We start from the raw sequence: 19,426 nt of genomic DNA, 5'->3' as shown, positions 1-19,426 counted from the left end.
TCGGTCTTACACACAGTGCTGTCCATCTTCTATCTGTGGACATGTTGTTACGCTGTCTGTATGCACAAAAACAGCGTAATGCGTTGTAAACAACTGGTATTGCTAACAATGGCTAACCTGGCTAGAGCTACCCCACACTGAAAAATCCGACTTGTAAATGGAACACATTCAACTCGGATGTGACGTCATTCCCAGCTTCGGCTTCCGAGGTAAATGGAACGCACTATTAGCCATGATACAGTCCGTTTTACCAACAGAGCTGGGGATTGATAGTACATGGTAGAATAGACATAGAACGTACCAATCTCAGTGAAATCTATCAGCTTTTGGCTAGCGTCTAGTGATGATTTCTTATCCTGTCCAAATTCCTGCGTACTACTTTCTGCTTTAATCAAACAGGAATTCCTTGCTCTCTTATCACTCCTCCTGAGGAGGCTTGAAGTGACAACTATCACCTACACATTGCACAAAATGCCCCCTCACTTAAAAATCGAGCATACAACAGTTGTTCAATCATACTGTCACTCTCCATCTGGTCTGGCAGCTTTCTCTTCTCTTCTCAGACGCAGGCCTGGTTTCATGTGGGAGAGATTTAAAATGGCTGAGTTTTTGTCTTTTGGCTTTTATAACCATCATCATAGTTTATCATGCCATGAGTGAGGCTGCCGTTGATGCATAGGTATGTCTTATATCGCTAAAGACATGAAGTCAACATAGACGTGTTGTGATGTTATTTGCTGTCCAGCTGTAGTTGTGTCTGCAGTGTTGTGCAAACAAACCTAAAATACTGGAGGTCTATGTTGTATGAGTACATTGATATGAAATTTGAGGACTGGTGGGATGTGTGTGAAGCCTGGAGACTGCACGTGTTGTCATTTTTTCAGATTCTGCTTCAGTCTAACCCAGGTGCTGTATGTTAAATATATATCTGATTCTGTACACAGCTACTTGGAATCAATTCCAGAGCTTTTGCATGTTTATATTCCTGCAAAATCTGTATGTTTCTTTAGCAACATTATTAGAGAAGCCAACACGATTAGCCTACTTTGTTTACTTTTGATCCACTTCCCTTATGCAGACCTGTGCTGATTAGGAGTGTCACAATTCTCCAAATCCACAATTTGGATTCAATTATCAATTTAAGCATTTTTCTTTAGCTGCATGCTACCAGTCGGTAAGCTACGCTGTGTCTGTTGTTTTTTTCCTTCAAACGTGCGCAAGTACGTAGGTGGGGGTGGAAAGAAAAAAAAAAGTAACCGGGTATGGCTGGTTATCGTTCAAAGTCTTTCAATCCGGTGCCAATTTCGATACCTCAGTTTCGATGCCGGTTCCTAACGATACTTTTTTCGATACCATATGTTTTAAAATCCATTTCAACATCAACAAAAATACATTTAAACACAAAGCTTTTATTTTCCACCTTTAATTGTGAATCAAAACGTTTATCAAAATTTTAAAATTCTGGTAAAACTGCTCACTCAGAGTAACATTATTAAAAGTGCCTTGCAAGCTCAGCCTGTCAGTCATCAGGGCATAGAAACCACCGTTGTACCTGCTTGTCTAATAGGAAGTGTAACGTCAACAGCACCACAACCACTTTCGGCTCGCCATTAATATATTGCAGCAAACACTGTCTGCGTGAAGTTTTGAAAAACTGTAACCACACTTGAAACCAACCGTGACTCTCTGTGACTTCAACAAAACTGCAGACAGTTTACTCCGTCCGCACCTCTCGGTCGGTCGGTCAGAGTGCTGCTCTGTGTCAATATGCAGGGAGGACAGATAAGCTTGCACTTACGGCACCGAAAGATAAATATTTTTTCGATACTAATAGGATTGGAGTATTTTTTCCGGTGCCATAAAAGTAGTGCTGGGCGATATGGAGAAAATCAAATATCACGATATCTTACCTTGGTATCGATAACGCAACAATATTGTAGTGTTGTCTATTGGTGCTTTTACAAAATATTTAAACAATGAGATTTTTGATAAATAATCAGCAGTAATGTAGATATGACTAAGTGGGTAAAGGCAAATAATAGAACAGCTAGAACAGTCTGGTAAGTTCAGAAAATGACATCGCTTTACTGTAATGCAGCCTTTAAAACCAGGAAAAGACAACACTTATGTCATATTACTTTATTACGATATCCAAAATCTAAGACAATATCTAGTCTCATATCACGATTTCGATATAATATCAACATATTTCCCAGCTCTACATAAAAGTATCGACGTTCGGTACCCAGCCCTATACCCGGGGAATCGCAGATCCTGCTTTTGCTTTCAAAATCGAAAGCTCATTTCCATCGATTTTCATGCCACCACTAGTGCTAATACAGTGCGATTTAGATTAAGTAAAGGGGTTTAGGTGGCAGTTTAAACCTTTTGGGCTCATTTGTTTTAAGTAGAAGGCAGCACCCTTCTAAAAGCTTTACTTTTCTCTCTTTGTGTTTACCCACTGCTGCCGCCTTGTCATCCAGACTGGTAGAGGCACACTGCAGCAGCAGCAAAATCCCTTCCTTTCTGCCCCAACTCTGACCAGTTAGGCAGCCAACTGTCATGTGTGAATGACGCTGCTGCTGTTCACAGTGTGAAATGGCAGGGAACGGGACTGAAGACTGGGAAAGGGGGGCTATTTTGAACACTTGCACTTTCATGTTAAGTAGGAGCTGGCAACACATCGGTGTTCCAACCACAACATACTCACATCTATCCTTGGAAGTTTGCCCAAAGGCTTGGCATGTTATTTCATACATTGTTGTCTTGTGAAAACCCAGTCACCTCAAAATGTAAGTGATTTTCATGTTTTCCGTTTAGTCTACATGCATACTACTGTATATAGGCCTGCACCACATAAGGAAAATCTGCGATGTGCGATAACATTGTTCAATATTACTATGGCGATATGACTTGCAATAAATAATAAATATTGAAGTGTGGATATGAGCTATACATTTCCTATGTCTTTAAATTCAGAACCGGATTATCACAACATTTTAAATATAACTAGGCTAAATGTTGTTTGTAAAGCGGCAACAGTAGTGTTAACAACAGCAAAGTCACTATATAAACTCATTAATATCTCACTGGAAACAATCCAAAATGTCTATAAAATAATATTCCTGACATCAAAATACTAAGTTTAGAACGATTCAAAATTTAAGGCATGAATTTGTCACAGACATTAGCCAGTATCAGTCATTCATTCTGTCCTCTCACTGCTGATGTCCGATGACGTCATTGACGTGCATAATAATTAGCAGTGTAAATTTACTGCTGAAAAGAGTAGAAGGGCTGGTTTGGCTCAGCCAGCAGCTAAGTTTACAAGAATTTGCACATTTTAAGATATGTGGGAAACTAAGATAAACGGTTAGACTTCATACAGACAGCTTTTGTTTCAGCTTGGCACAATTTGCTGTTAGCCGAGCTAGCGTGCTCTATTGGCGTTTTACTCAAAGGTTTTATTACACTTGCTTACAGTAAGTCTCCACCGCAGCCTCTCTGATCTGCTGTCCACTGCCTTTGCTCTTTGTGTGTGTATCGTTTGTGTATGTGTTTGGAGGAACTCCGCCTTGACGCAGAGCAGAGGAGAGGCTGCAGTGTGATGGTAAATACTACAATTTTAGCTCCAGGGCCCATTCAATACCCCGTTTCGGTACCTAATCCTAAATTAAATGATTTACTTTATTCATCGTGTTTCAGGTAGTCTTTTGCGATGTGTTTATCGCGCATGTTCATATCGCCATGACAATGAAAATATGATTTATCGCTCAGCACTAATACTATGCCAGCTAAATTGTAAAATTGTTTATTTGTGGGTTTTCATACCCACTGAAATGCTTCAACACTAAGAAATCGACTAAACCTTCTTCTTTATCCTCTGTTCTCCCTCGTGCGCTGAGTTTAAATACTGCCTAACTGCAGTTTGTGGTGCTGTTGAATTGTTTTGCATTAAACAGACAGGTGTTTCTATTTCGTTGTCCACCCCATTTATATCAATGAGCCAAGGATAGGCTAAATAACAGTAACCCCTCTCTGTATAACTCAGTACAGTTCAACATTGCCACAAACGACCTCCAAAATAACCATAAAGTTGAATCAACACCAAACAGTTTCAACAACCACTGAACATTATAACCTTCATGAAGGCAGGCTTTAGAGCAGGACTACTGTATTAGACTGCATTAGTTTAAGCTAAGTTTAATAAAAAGGCAACGGAATGTATCTTGCATTGTTTTCCTAAAATTCAGTGTTCCCTTTCCGAGCTCAAAGTGTTTTAACTGTGTTTTCACATTTATCCACTCCATTTATCCATACAAAAAGCACCATTTTTGGGTTTGTAATACAGGCTTTTATTGTTGACCTAAGGCCAAAAAAGAGGAAAGGATGCATCAAATGTAGCTGATTTAATATGAATGCACTCTTAAAGGACTAGGCTACATGATTTGAATTTTGTCCATTCCTGTGCTTATGGAACCTTTTTGAAACCCTCTAAAAGATTAATTGAGCTCATAATGAATGTCGAACTAATACATAAGCATAATTTGACATTTTAAATATGCAGGATTTTCATCTGACAGCAACAATATGCTGTCCACCCTTAAAAGGTTTTAGTCCACAGGACAGCAAATTACATCCAATGCTGAGGTTGTTGGCCTTCAGCAGAAACACAGTGGATTATTGGACACCTGGCCTCCATGTGTTGCTGAGTGTCCAATCTTTTATATTGGAGTGACTTTTTTTTAAACGGTTGGCTCCTTTTGACGCATGTAACCTGTCAACACTGGTTTCTCTGTTTTATAAGCTTTTTATTACAGACATTTCAACTTGGTACATGCTGTCTAAATGATTAATTCAAGGTCACTTTCCAGAGACCTCACACTTTCTATCATTTAAGAATTTAGCTTTTCCTCCTCAGTGTGCCAATCCTTTTTATACCTCTTTCACACCACATACCAGGGTTGTGCTAGGGTTGTCTGATCAGGGTTCAACCCTCCTTTTGGAAATTCAAACCAAGCCAGTCTACATATCCCTGGTCATGATGACCATTCAGAGATCACCTGGGTCAACCCAGGAGCAATGCATAACAATTACCTTAAGTGCTAGAATACAGCTAACCGCTAACATCACATACAGTCCATCTGTACACCAGTAGAAGTAATGTTTTGTAGCTACTTGAATCTGTCATTGTACAGAGAGGGAAATAAAGCTCACTTCATGATTGTTTCGCAGTGATTACATTCTAAAGCACAAATAAATCATCAAACACTTCTCAGATGATTTTGTGCAGGCGATTTCTCCTTCTTTGCATAAGTATTGCTTAGCTGGACAAGGAAGTAGGTTACTCTGTTATTGATATTTGACTATTTGAAGACGAGGGGAGAACATTTGTCTTTGTTTGATTTCATTAAAAGTTGGGCTTTGCTGTTGGCTTCATGACTCCTTTTTAAAAAGTCCGAGGAAAAAAAAGAGAGAGATTCGCACTACCGCAGCAGCCGCACTGAACTGCAGGCTAGAGACGGGTGTCAAGAGAGGGAGTTGAGCGGCGCTGCCGAGAGAATTAAACTTATTTTCATACTCTGCAAAAGGCAGACCAGTGAACATCCGGGCACCCACTGCCAGCAGACTGTTCAGAATTGAATTGAACCGTTCTGCTCTGCTGTTGTTGAAGCTGTCTGTGAAAATCCTAGTTTTATACAGTCTATGGTGAAAACTCAGCGTGAAGCACAGAGAGCCAAAAAACATTTTTCAAAATGTGCGGGGACCTGTGACGACTACCCGACTGTCATTTCCAACCAATCCCATAATTTGTCCCGCCCCGGCTGTTAGCGACCCAGGTCCTGCGCAATTGACATTGAAACCAACCCTAGCAAAGCCGAGTTGATCGAGGAGGGTTACCCCATTCAAACACACAGTTGACCTGGGTATAACCCTGATTGAGCCATTAGTGTGAAAGGGGTATTGGAGGGCTGTCAGTTGTTGTAGGGTAACATTAGCTGCCTGCAACACAACAATTTGTCCAAGAATAAACTAGGTTAGTCAACAGGCTCCCTACCTATTCCAGTCAGTCTTCTCTCATAGTTATGTAACTTAACATTATGCATGCAGCAGATGTGTGCAGACAGCAGGCCAGGTGTTTACTGCAGTAGCTTGACTGAGGCTGGTACCGTCCTTACCAAATTTCCAGGCACTGCCAACATTTTTCTTAAGCTCTCCGCATACAGAGTATGCTGTATCATTCTAAACTAGTGAAACCAGATTGTGCAAAATAGTGTAAAAAGAAAACATTCAAGATATCATGCAAGTTTTACATTTTCAATCAAATCTTTTCTTTGTGCCAAGTCTCATAGTTGGCTGTCTCTGCAAATTGTGTTGCGTCTTCCTCACATGCTTGTTTCCTCCTTGTTGTTGGAGTGAGGGGAAAAAGTGTAAGATGCGCTATGTGTTTGCACTTTGTTTCTTGTCAGCTAGACAAAGAATAGGAGTAAGTGATAAAGGCACAAAGATAGCAAAACTGAGGAGGATGTATAGAAATTGGGTCAGACTTCACTCGTATACCTTCTCAATAATTACAACAATAGAGTGCAGTAAACAGCTTTCTAAAAATGATCATTGGCTGTAGAAATGTGGAGCAAGTGCTAGCATTGGATGATTTTGTGCTAAGATGATGGTTGTCTACATTTATTCAGCGCCTTCATAGGACCACAGCTTCTAGGGATGTGAGGTGCTAGCTCTTTTTTTTGCATCTTGGAAGATAATAATCACATGTTTTTACAGGCCCTAAAGGTTTGGCTTCAACATCAAGTGCTTTCAAAGAATTTCATACATAAATAGTTGAGGCCCTTACATGTTCCTTTTGGATGCCTTTCAAAAAGTCTAAGCAGTGGAAAGCTCTTCTCAGAAGTTTGGAGAAGGGGGGCTGTCCGTATCGCCTATTTCTTTGTAACTTTACAAAATCAGCAATCTAAAGGTCATGCTGCTTTTTGCAGAATCTGCCCAGGTGTAAATTGGTTTAAACAAAATACTTTCCGATTTCCTCCCCCTTATTTTTTTTTTTAATTAAACCATTATACACAAACTAGGATATGCCACAACTTGTGCACCACCTTTACATTCAATCTTTTATGTTCGGTAGCCTTCCTTAGTCTTAGCCTTAGTTTATGCTGCTTTGTTGTGGAATGAGTAGCTTCTTGTCCTGCCTTCAAAGCTAGCCTGTCCGACAAAGTGTGTAATCAATTACAGTGGAGCAAGAAATAGAAGGTTCTAATTCGTATTTCATAAATAGCCCTATATGGTGATAGTATAGGAAACATTCATACACCAGTTTACCATTAAGACTACCAAAAAAACTAAGTTGAGTGCTAAAGCACACTCTCCCACTGTGGGCACTCTGTGGGTTGATCTGGTCTGACCTTTTGTGGGCGCCGCAAGAGGCTTTGACTGCAAAAGTGTTATTATGGTGTGCAGCTACAAAGGAGAGGAGAAGTATTGTATTTTTAGCTGCTGCATTTACTAATGTTACATCTTTTTTGATGAGTTGCCTAAAAGAGGCCTTTTAGGCAGCATTAATTGAAAATCAAAAATAAATGACACTATGTTACATTGGGTTGATAAGTGGATATGAAGAATTTACAGCATTTATTTATTTCATTAAATTAGTTCACAGCTAGTTCTTCTGTTTTACAATTGTCTACTAGATATGTTTACATGAGGAAAATTCACATCAGTTGGTAACAGAATAAAAGAAATGTGATGGCAGCCTGTGTCTGTTAGAAGTTCAGACCTGACCGCATGTCTTGACCAAAAATCTAGTCGTTCAGCTCAAATGTGGAGCAGTTTTGTGGTGAAAGCAATTAATACAATTACTAGTTATATGAAAAATACCAGGGTTTACCCTACCATTATAAGGCTTATGGCCCGCGTTTTGCACAAATCCAGCTACGCAACAACCTACAAAGTCAATGCATAGAAGTAACGCAAATAAATACAAATTATCCCAATAAGATCCCGCGATCAAACTTACACGAATGGCGCGATGTGATTATTCGCATCGCCTTTGGTGTGAACATGCCATTAGGGCACCCGAGCCATTCTGCGCACCACCTAAGCAGAAATCCAATATATAAATCAATGTGGCCATCAAAACTAACTAAATTACTTTTCTCAGATCTAATGATTGTAGTTGGTCAAGATTGAACTTCTAAACAGATATGATAATAAAAGTCCAAAATGATGTGAAATTGCTTTTTTTTTTCTTGAGGTAGGACCCCTTAACCCCCTGCCAAATACGTTCACTTAAGTCTTCCACAAACCTAGGGAAAACCCTGCACATACTTCATACTGAGATTAACTTGAACCTCACGTATGTTATTTGAAGTTACTGATGCCTGCCTTCTCTTCATTGTTGGAAGTAAAATGACGTGTTCATTTTTCACTGAAAATCCTGACCTCACCTTGTGCTTTATAGCTTCAGTGTCATTAAGGTGTGTATGTGAAGTAGCAGGTTCCAGGTGACTGAACATCTGTTCATTTGCAATGCTTAGCTGTAAAAAAATCAAACAAAAGAAGTTTGACATACTGTAACTACAGCTCGCTCCTCGTATATGTGTTGTTGTGTACTTTTATGTACTTGTCATCTTAAGTCATCAATTTATAATGTATGGCAGGCATACCTCTCTTGTCTGCAGTTTTTCCTCTCCCCAAGATACCGATACAATGGCATAGCGGTGTACTGAAGCACAGATGCAACAGAACCTTAATTTGTTAGGATAGAGTTTAAACGGACATGGTTTATTAAAGAGCTTAGGAAAGGTAAATATGGTTTCCTATATTTGGTGTATTCACAATGCACTAGCCTTTTAGAGGGGCATACCCCAAGAAACCAGATTATACCAAATTGATTTCCAGATGCCCTGTCATGACGGGACCACCTACATTTGATTGCATTGATTTCCTTTTTTCTACCTTCAACACCATCTACATAATGAGGGGGATGTATGTGATGGTTAGAGCTGAGGAAAACAATTTAGAGATATATTGTTGTTGTATGATATTGATCAGTTTAATTGACTTGTTAGCACTTGTATGAATAATTATTACGAATAATTTCAGTACAGTATTGTTTCAACATGTTAGTTGGGTGACTGTCTTGCGTAACTCCAGCCTGTTGTTGATCCCATTGTTGTTGATCAGCTTGTTTGCTCCAATAAAGGCTAAATCTGCACCAGCAAGAAAGTAGTCAAAAGCTCATTTTCATTCTTAACCATGAAGTCCAAAGTGCTTCGTTGACCTCTGTTGATCTGAGTCAGGAAGCTAGATGCTGTTGTGTCAGGGTCCTGCTTTCTTATTATATTTTGCTTACAAGCTCAGCTCTGGAAGCAGCAAGTGATTTTGTGTGTGTAGTTGCACAGTGGACGGTGGATTGTGTCATTTAGCAGATTCACTGAGTCAGAGCAGAGATGGACAAGTCCCCTCTACTGTTTGTCTCTTTCGCGTCTTCATACCTAATCCACTGTGTTTTTAAAGCAGCTGCCCTTCCCTGTATGCTTTCTTTCTCCTGTACAACTTGAACAGCAGGTTCTGTTTATTGAAGGGATGGTCAGGGCAAATTGGATTTATGAAAAGTGTGATTATTTGAACTCTGCTCCTTAACCGGTTGGCAGTGATATATTCAGCGATAAGTGGTTTATCTTTGTTGCTAAATGTCTTGTCTCTTAAAGAAAGAGGTCTATTTGCCGATTCTCCTTTGCACACTTACTGTAATCAGACTACCTCTACTTCCTCTTAACCTGGTTTTCAAAGATGTTGTTTGGAGCAGTCGTTTCCCCTCCCTCTCTCCCCCTTCTGCGTACCTCCTCATCACTGCTCCCTTCATACACGTACCAGCAGCACTGGGGGGAGTGCAATAAAACAAAGAAATGCAGGCAACAGCTGTAGCTCAGCTCTTAATGATCTTGCAGGGCCGAAGCTCACATCTTCTGTTTAACACCAAACATTTGACTCCTGAGTCGCTCTTTGTTACTGTTTTTTTCTTTGTCCATTTTTCACCATTTCCTACTTTCACATACGAGTAGTTTATTTTTTGCTGAGGTGTTTAATATAAGCTTCCTTACACTGCTTTATTTACCTTTGAGCACAATAGTGCTAAATTAGACCATGTTTTTTTTTTTTTTTTTTTTTTTTATTCAGTCTCCATCTTGCTTACCTCCCCTTCTCTTTCTCTATCTAATGAGCTATGTGTGAAAGTACTGTGTAGTAAGCATGGGACCCTTTCCCACCTCTACCTCCCACCCTTCCCTCAGGAAGTGTTTACACACACACACTTGCTCCACAGCAACTCTGCACAATAACACTTTTCCAAGGACACAGTGTTCACTGGAACGCATACACTGTGCTGTTTACAAGACTGCGCTTTCACAAACTGGCAACAGAGGCATTTAGGTTAAATCCGTAGTTCTGTGTCCAGATACGTTTTGTAGATAGAGCCCAAATTCAGATTAATTGAGTAGACCTTAATTACAACAGCATTTCAGGATATAATAACTACATTAGCTTCCAACAATACCTTGGAAGCTAGCATGAATATTGGAGAGCCTCAACTTAAGCCACCAAGGCAAGTTATTTACATCTTTTTATTAATTAAATGATGAGTTTACACTTTGGATGCAGTGTAAAAGAAGATATAGAACTTTGAAAAAAGCTCAACACCCAACAAGCATTTTAATCTCACTTGAAAACGTCTTAAGACTTGTGGAGCAGTCAGATGTATTTATATAAACCGTTAATTAACGGTCAGTCTGTGACTATTTATGGTTAACTGTATGAGGAGAAGTTAGGCTTGTGCGCAGTGTGCAATTTTAACAATGATTAAAAGTTATCAAATCTGAGGCAGAGTGCATATTTGAGGCTTTCACCTATATAGTGTTGTATGTATCTTGTCACTGAACGTAGCAGTCAGCACATTCGAGTGGCTGTTTGGGTGGCTGGTCTGGGTCTCAAAACAAGCAAAAGATATGTTGTGGCCGTTCTCCTTGTATTTATGAGACGCTAATTCACCCTTTAATTTAGTCTCTCACACCATTATCTCAGACTCACCGCAGTATTGTCTCTTGTAGTACTTTCAGCCACGGCCTGATGTTTGTTCCGATTCATTGAGACGGTGAATAACACAGTTGGTCAGACATGCACAGCTGCTCATGCAGGTTTTTGACCTGCCTATTTGTCCCACCAGCAGGTTATTCATTCTGATCTGTGCTTGTACAAACATTACAGATTCAACCATCTAAATCTACATGCTGAATCTATTTGTATAGAATGACGTTTTTGGTGTTATTTTTTTTGTACAGTTTAGTAATGCTTGTTCATCCAGTCTGTTGTGCCACTACCTTGTACAGATGGGTGGGTGATGAACTTAAACTGATTGGGAACACTGTGGGAGACAAAGGGGAGAGGAGATGGAGGCGACTGAAAAATAAAGCAGACAAGTTGTCACCTTGGCGAGAGAAATCAAAAATGCAAGCATAGGGACAGTTTCTGTCTGTATCAGCATGCACTGCTTACTCTGAATGTATTTATCTGTTACACAGTCTTAAGATTTTTTTTATGTCCTGAGCTTTCTGAATTCCTCCATACATGCACAATTTTTTCATTCTTTTTTTCTTTTCATTCCTCGAGTGCCTGACTTCATCTCTCAGCAGAGTCTCTCAGCCAGAACAGTGGGTCTGAATGTTGCCCAGTCATCTGACTGGAGTTGGCCCCTACTACAGTCTGGGAAGGCAGCAGCGGCTGACCCACACGCACACACCAAGAACAATACCTCCTTTTTGCTGACTTAAGTAAGGGAGCCCTTAAAGAGGGTCACGATTTCTGATCCTCTCTGTTAAGAGAGTGCTCCCCAAGGCAAACACACAAACAGGCTACTTTAAAAAATAAATAAAAATAAAAAAATAAAAATAAAAACGACCATTTCCAAGTGTGTCCCAGTCCTAGACTTCATTATGTTGATAATTTCCTCTAGTCATGTTGGACATCCCTGCTTGATATGCAGGATCTGTTATCAGGGCAAATCCAGCTGAAGCCCAATCCACCATTGCAATTTCTTGTATTTGCACAGGTGTCAGAAGCATGTGGACCGCAAAGCACACAAAATAAATAAGCGTCAGTTAACCGAATGATATGGCAATGTCGTGTCATATGTCATATATATGTGTGTGTGTGAGAGAGAAACAAACAAAGCAATAAACGCAAACCTAACCTTAATTTTTTGTGTTTTGCAGCTCAGAATGTGACGGTGGAGGAGATCCTCTCTTCCTACAAACAAGCTTGTCAGAAACTCAACTGTAAACCCATACCCAAAGTGCTCAAACAGATACAGGTGAGGTTCAGCGTGACACTAAACACAGGTGAACGGACATATCAGCGCAAGGACACAGACTTAAACCTTTTTAACACAAACTAAACATTATAACCTTCATACAGGTAGGTCTTGTTGTAGTTCTGTTATATTAAGCTACATTAGTTTAAGCTAGGTGTACTTATTAAACTGGCAACTGAGTGTAGTCTCTGTAGATATTTGTCCTTTTTTCCCTTACATAGTTTCGGCTGTTTTGTAACTTGATCCGTCGTTGCTGGTAAAGGAAGATTTTCATTTCAGCCAATGAGGACGTGCTGAAATGCTGAAAACCATGCCAGAAAAGGTGGTGAATAAAAAGGGTAGTTGCTACTTGACATTATGTTATTTGCCACCTCTAGTGAAACGTCATAATCTCCTCTTAAATCCATTGGCAGTATGGAAAGCCATCACAACCCCAGCCTGCTGAGCTCCTGCTTTTCCCCTGTACGGCAGTCCTTATCCCTGCAAACACTGCTGTCGTGAAGCTGCCAACCGCTGCTTTTTGATGGCAAAGCTTCAACAGGAGAGCGCAACTTGCTCAAATTCTTTTGCTAACCCCACAGACCACAAGTGCAGTCACAAGGGCAGGATCCCATAGCAGTTTCCCACCAAAAACTAAATTGTTAATCAAAAATTCAGGGGTTCTAGCTCCTTAAATGTTGATATTTGGTGATTTTATGTTATGTGGGTTTTAGAATTTGTGGTCAGAAAAACGAGCAATTTAAAGACATAATAATAATAATAATAATAATAATAATAATAATAATAATAATAAATTTGGGCTTCAGAAAATTGATGGACATTTTCTGATATTTTATAGACTGTTCATTAAAGATATAGTGCGTAGTTTCTGTCTGCCCCATGAGGCAACAACACTCGTCGGCGCGTCCACGTGATACAAGCCTTCCGTGATCTCGCACCACCCCCACCCCTCACCCGCGCAGTTGCTTGAAGCCAAGGAGGACACGGAGGATTTAAAAAAACATAATGGACTCTTCAGAAGAGGTCATTATCTTCGCTCGATCTTCTGTCGCCGGACGATACCAATTTCTAAACTCAGCCATGCTGAGAAATACAGAGAGTTTTGGAGCTGATAGGGCCCTATCTTGTAGCGCGGCGCAAAACCCGAAGTGTCTTTGCTATTTTAAGACCGTCCAGCGTCCACGTCGTTTAAATAGTAAATGCACCTGCGCCCATCTTTGCGCCCATGGGCGTGCTGGTCTTACAGGGAGGTGTGTTCAGGTGAATCCTTGGCGTATTGCTATCTTGAGGTAGCGGGAAGTGATTGCGCCATTGACCATCAAAAACCTGGTCTAAAGTCAACAGTGCAGCATTTCATTGTTATTTTAACAGCGAATTAGTAAAATGTGCCTAGGCTTATACACAACGCACGCACACTATGTTTGTTACACACATACAGGGAAGTGCAGCAGCACACAAACATACAAATAAAAATATTACGGTGCATATCTGCCATCATAATAGCAATGCACCAAGGTACAAACGCTCCTGGCTTTTAAAGGGAAATCGGAGATGACATTGATTGGTTTATTGCATGGTACACCCAAAACACACCTCTGAATTAATGAAGACACTATGTACAGTGGCTTGCATAAGTTTACACACCCATGCTAAAGTTGACTAAAAAGAGGAATAAAAAAACATCTTTTGGAAATTGATCTTAATGCCTTAATTAAAAAAATCCAACCTTTTAAGGACACCAGTTTTCTTTGTGAATAAATAATGTATCATAAATAAATAAATGTTCTTCCTTAAAATACAGGGGGCATAAGTATACACACACCTAGAGATTGGCATGGGGTACTTTCCATAAGATCATCTCTCAGTGCAAATCAAACCAGCTATTAGGCTAACTGAAATAAAACCATGCCAATCTCTAGGTATGATATGGCAATGTCGTGTCATATGTCATATATATGTGTGTGTGTGTGTGTGTGTGAGAGAGAAACCAACAAATCTACATGCTACAGTATGTGATGATGTGGGGCTATTTTAATTCCAAAGGCCAAGGGAACTTTATCAGGATGCATAGTATCCTGGATCCATGAATAAAGATCTGCCTGCCTCTATGGGAATTTAACATAGGGGTGTGTATACTTATGCCCCCTGTATTTTAAGGAATAACATTTATTTATTTACAATACATTATTCATTCACAAAGAAAATTGGTGTCCTTAAAGGTTGGATTTTTCCTCATTTATTTTTTAATTAAGGCATTAAGATCAATTTCCAAAAGATGGATTTTTATTCCTCTTTTTAGTCAACTTTAGCATGGGTATGTAAACTTATGCAAGCCACTGTACAACCCTTTTTGAACCGTGTGCCCGGCACACGGACCCTTTTTTCCGCTGTCAAACTAACAAAAGTGGATTTGGACACGCCCTAAATGCACCTGCGTCATGCACTTCACGCCCTGCACTTAGCAACTCATTTGGCAATGACTTGAATGTAACGGACGTTCATTAATATAAAAAAGTTACGCACTAAAGCTTTAAACAAGGAATCGAGAAAATAAGCTGCAAATGAATCAATAATCATATTGATTGTAAGTTGTAGCCTTAACATTTAGTAATCTTTATTTGGCTTTATCACATTAAAGTAATTATAAGAACAGGTCTGAATAGTAAGTGTAGTGATTTGATTAAAAAAAATATATATATATATATATATATTTTATCAACACTAAACGTCAAGTTTAAGTTTAGGTAAGTAGCTGTTTGTCTCTAAACAAAGAAACTAAAAATAAAACCTCAACTACATAACCTGTCCTGCTCTTACCTTTTCAAAACATTTGAAGCAACACCCCTGTCCCTAGTGTTTCTAAACAAAAAAAGTTTTGAATGTGTGTGTGTAGATTTATACATTTTCCTGAAAACTTGACCTGGCCAGGTAGTTAGGCAAGTGCCTTAGTCTTCACAATACAAAAGTCAATACACAGAATCAACACTTATCTTGTACTGGCGGAGCTGAAAACACACTCGCATCAAGCGACATCTAGCGCAGTGACTGTAGTTTGTAATGGCGAAATTGCTGCAGAGGCGTTTACCACAAGGCTTTATATAATAATAGAAACTAGTCCACTTAAGGCAGCACTGGGCTGTGCTGTGCAGCCAGGAGCTGAAGAAGAAGGCTGGAAACATTTAGGAAGTTCTGGTAGATCCACCCAAAAGTTGTTTGTAGTTGTGAAGGTTCCCGTTTGAGGTTGAACAAAATTTAGTTCCAAGAATTACATCCTAAACCTTTTTTCTGGTGATGAAAACATTTCAAAAGCCTTTTAATGTGGTTTAGGGCACAGCATGATGCACAATGGCATGACTCTGGACAAGTGCTATGATAGTATCCAGTAGAGAGAGGCCATTTTCCTTTTTTCAGCAAGGGTGGTTGTTACTCCCAACAGGCAGACAAGTGTTCCATGTCTTTTTTTTTCTGCCTTCTCTTGTGGGTTAGCCAGCACAGTCATGTGTCTCATAATCCCTCTGCATAAGCAGTTCTTCAAATCCAGTGGGGGAAGCCTCAGGGCTATTTGTTTTTATATTTCTGCGGACCTCGTGCCTTTGTGCCAGCTCAGGACTAAAGGTGGCCCGAGCTCCCTGCCTGAAAGTCTGAGACTTGCCGAATCAATGACATTGTATAAATCACTTTGCAAAACTTATTTTACTTTGTAACTTTGTTTTTGAAACATGCTTTATCAATGAAGTTTATTATTTGTATGGGAATTGGTGCATGTGCTTGATCTGTATAGCAATTGTTAACATGTTCAACATGTTTGTTGGAGTTTTTTCTACCCAATGTGAAATGTGTTTTTGTCACAGAGAGCAGAGAGGAAATAAATAATAGATTGGGCAGAGAAAACAAAAAAGCATTTATTTTATCTCCTTCTCAGGCCAATGTAAATTGCTGTCTATTTATCACCCAGTTTTAATGATGCTGGTAACCTGATACTAAAGCCAGTGTTTCCTCTAGAATTTCTTTCAGCGGGGGGGTGAATTGGACGTCAGTGTACGGGCTTATTTGCTAATGTTAGCTGCTGACCGGTACCTTGAAACCATCCAGCAAATAGACTGTACCGTAGGGTGATTTAACGTCACCGCTCATTTTACACACAGTTTAACAACAAAACTAAACGCTGAGTGAACATTACTAGCTATGTTTTTCATGTTGGTTTTGAGCAGTATGCACCCCCACTAACCTGGAAAACGGTTTTAAAACGGTAACGTTAATACAGCGTGTCGGAGGAATACAGCGTTCTCCTGCGACGGGAGTCAGAGACAAAGGGGCCGTCACCGCAGCGTTAGCTAACATTAGCTTCTTGTCTCATCGGGGGTCTGATAAACAGTAAATTCATCAGTCAGTGCAGCCAACACTATTTTCCAATAAACTGTAGCTGTCAAATTTCACGTGAGTGCGTATTTCATGTCGCGGCTTTCGTCGGTTTATCACTTATTGAGTGAAGTGGTACTCGCCTTTGCTAGTGACGACTGTTCCAGTTGCTCTGCTCACCCTAGAGCGAGAGAGAGCGGATGACAGTTCGTTTGAGTTCAGTAGAGCAGACAGCTCTACGACTTTATCACTTTTCATAGCCGAAGGAACGGTGGTGTACATAGCGGAAACCCTGTTGTGCGTCTGCCCTATTTCTGATACCGTGGCGCTGGAAATTTTACAGTGGCGCACTGCCACTATGCTATCAACATAGAGGAAACACTGTGAAGGACCAAAAAGAGGCCTTTTTTGCAGAGTTTTCATGAAGCAATATGAGCAGATTTCTGCCTGGTTTCTTTGTGTCTAGAGGGAGATGAGCTGCATTTGTCCTGCCTCTGGACAATAATAGTGACCATGTAATTGTCATCTTTTAGCATAGACGGGCAATATTTCCACTGCCTGTGGTGGCAACACTCCCAGGTATACTGTCCTGAAATCGCTGCATGCAATATGATAATGCATAATAAAGTAATATGTTTCATGTGATTGTATCAAAAGAATAACGGTCTGTTAAAATGAGAGCCTCTGTCTAATAAAGACATGGAGCTCTCTTTGTAAATACATTCCCCAGCCATTACTGGGAATTTTAATGATCTGATATAACTGATACTTAAAAAAACATGTAAATGCAACCGGGTATGTGCCTTTCTCTCTGCTTGTATTTTTGTGGGAACATCCTGTCACCAAACCGATTCCCCTCTAGTCAAACGAAGGATTTGGCAGTTCTAGCGTTTGCAGCAGAGACACGTTAGCACTTACTCCGGTTTGTTCTGTCGCAGTCACTGCAGCACACACTCATAAAACTCTTAACTGGGCCTCTCCACTGGAGCTTTGCACAGTTGTACCTGCAGGTGTGTCTCCATTTTAAGAGTGATGATGTTGAAGCAAACTGAACCCCCGATGGAAACACATTTGTGATTCGAGAGACTGCAAAGAAATCCCCACACGCCTGAGGCCTGTACTTACAAGATTTGGCATTAATAAGGTAACTTCAGGTTCAACCCAGGGTTTTGTGTATCACGACAGTGGATCACTTGTTACCAGGTTAAATCACTATGGTAACTTGGTTTAACACCTAACCTGCTCGGGGGCAGGTTATGTTGGAGATTAAAGATCAACAGATGTAAAAGCAACGCCTACTGACCAATCAATACTCGATTGATAACAGCATCACTGCTCTTAGAAGATCTGGAGCTCTGTGCGCGGAGAGAGAGCGAGGTGCGCTCATAAAAACATTTAGAGACAACCACGTTAACATTCCCTGATGGGTATTTTTATGAAAGATATAGATTTTCAGCAGAGGGAGTTATGTGTAGGCTATTTGTCGGCTTGTTGAGCCGTGTGTTGCCAATGCGCACATCGGTTTGAATTATGTTTTTATATTTTTCAAGATCGCTTACCACTGCAGGTTGCAACTGAAATAAAAGGCTAAAGCAACGACAGTTTTTGGAAAGCACAAGTGTAATTATGGTCAGATCTTGTGCCTGACTGATGGGGAAGTGCTATTGATAAGCATTGTGATTCGTGTGAACGTGTCTGTTATGTGAACGCGCGTCGCCGGATTGGGAAACCCTGGGTTGATTGAAGTAGTTGTTAACCACCGTCGTGACACAGTTTATGCAGGACCGCGATTGTTAGGTGAAGCCGAGTAACTGAAATAAATCCAGGGCATGTTGATCTTGATTCGTAGTACAGGCCTCTGGTCAGCTGAGAGAAAGAAGTTGGGTTAACATCTCAGCTACTTGTGGAAATGCACATCACTGTGCTAAGCTGCAGCTGTGAACTTCATTTAATCCTACAGTCTGGGTATATTTCCACTGGGACTTACCAGACCGGGGATGGTCATCACAGAGGTGTTCCCTTTTTCCCTCTAACATATTCTGCTTTTTTGCGATTGCTCGTTTGCTCATGCCTGGCTTCTCTCCATCCCTCCCTGCCAATGTAGTCTTCTGGTCCACTACCGCCCCCTCTCATTTCTGCTTAGTCATCCTTGCAGTAACCAGGCACATAAACAAGCCAGTCAGACCTAATGGCTGACCAATGAGAGGGGGGTTTGCATTAGAGGGTCAGCCTTTTACAGTATTTTCCCTCTTTCACTCTAAATGCTTCCTTTATTAAGTCCAACTGCACTGCACATGTGGCAGCTTGCCAGGAGTCCTACAGGTCATGTACATTCTGTGAAAGTTGTGTCTGTGTGTTTTATAAGGGTCACCATTTAGAAGCTGCATGTTGAATGCCTGCTCTGCAGTAACTCCCAACAGAGTCTTGAGACCTGGACACTTGGTAGCCTTCTGTCACATTTCTGCTGCAGCAATTCCCTCAGGGACAAGTGGTTTTCTCTGTTATGCAATGTCTCACACTAAGACACACCTGCTTCTATAATGCCTTTTAAGCACAGACATATCATTCTCATTAGGGATGAAGTTTAAAGGTCATGCAGGCTGCATCCTAGGTCAGTGGCTGTACCTTTTGTTTTGTTTAGCTTAGCACAAATACTGGCCAAAGGCATAATCATAGACAGTATATAATGGA

At 40.4% G+C, this 19,426-nt stretch overlaps 1 protein-coding gene across 1 annotated transcript in view; it reads left to right on the top strand.

Annotated features, from left to right (window-relative positions):
* Positions 1–19,426, top strand: part of ppp1r37 (protein phosphatase 1, regulatory subunit 37) — a 55,433-nt gene that overhangs the window by 8,279 nt on the left and 27,728 nt on the right. Inside the window, exon 2 of the mRNA XM_028572123.1 lies at positions 12,279–12,376. Within this exon, the coding sequence (XP_028427924.1) occupies positions 12,279–12,376 (98 nt within the window). The remainder of the gene's footprint in view (positions 1–12,278; positions 12,377–19,426) is intronic.

This window comes from Perca flavescens, chromosome 3 (genome assembly GCF_004354835.1).
Source record: "Perca flavescens isolate YP-PL-M2 chromosome 3, PFLA_1.0, whole genome shotgun sequence".
Lineage (NCBI taxonomy): Eukaryota > Metazoa > Chordata > Actinopteri > Perciformes > Percidae > Perca > Perca flavescens.
Note: the sequence above shows the minus strand (reverse complement) of the source record. Positions and strands in the feature narration are given on the sequence as shown.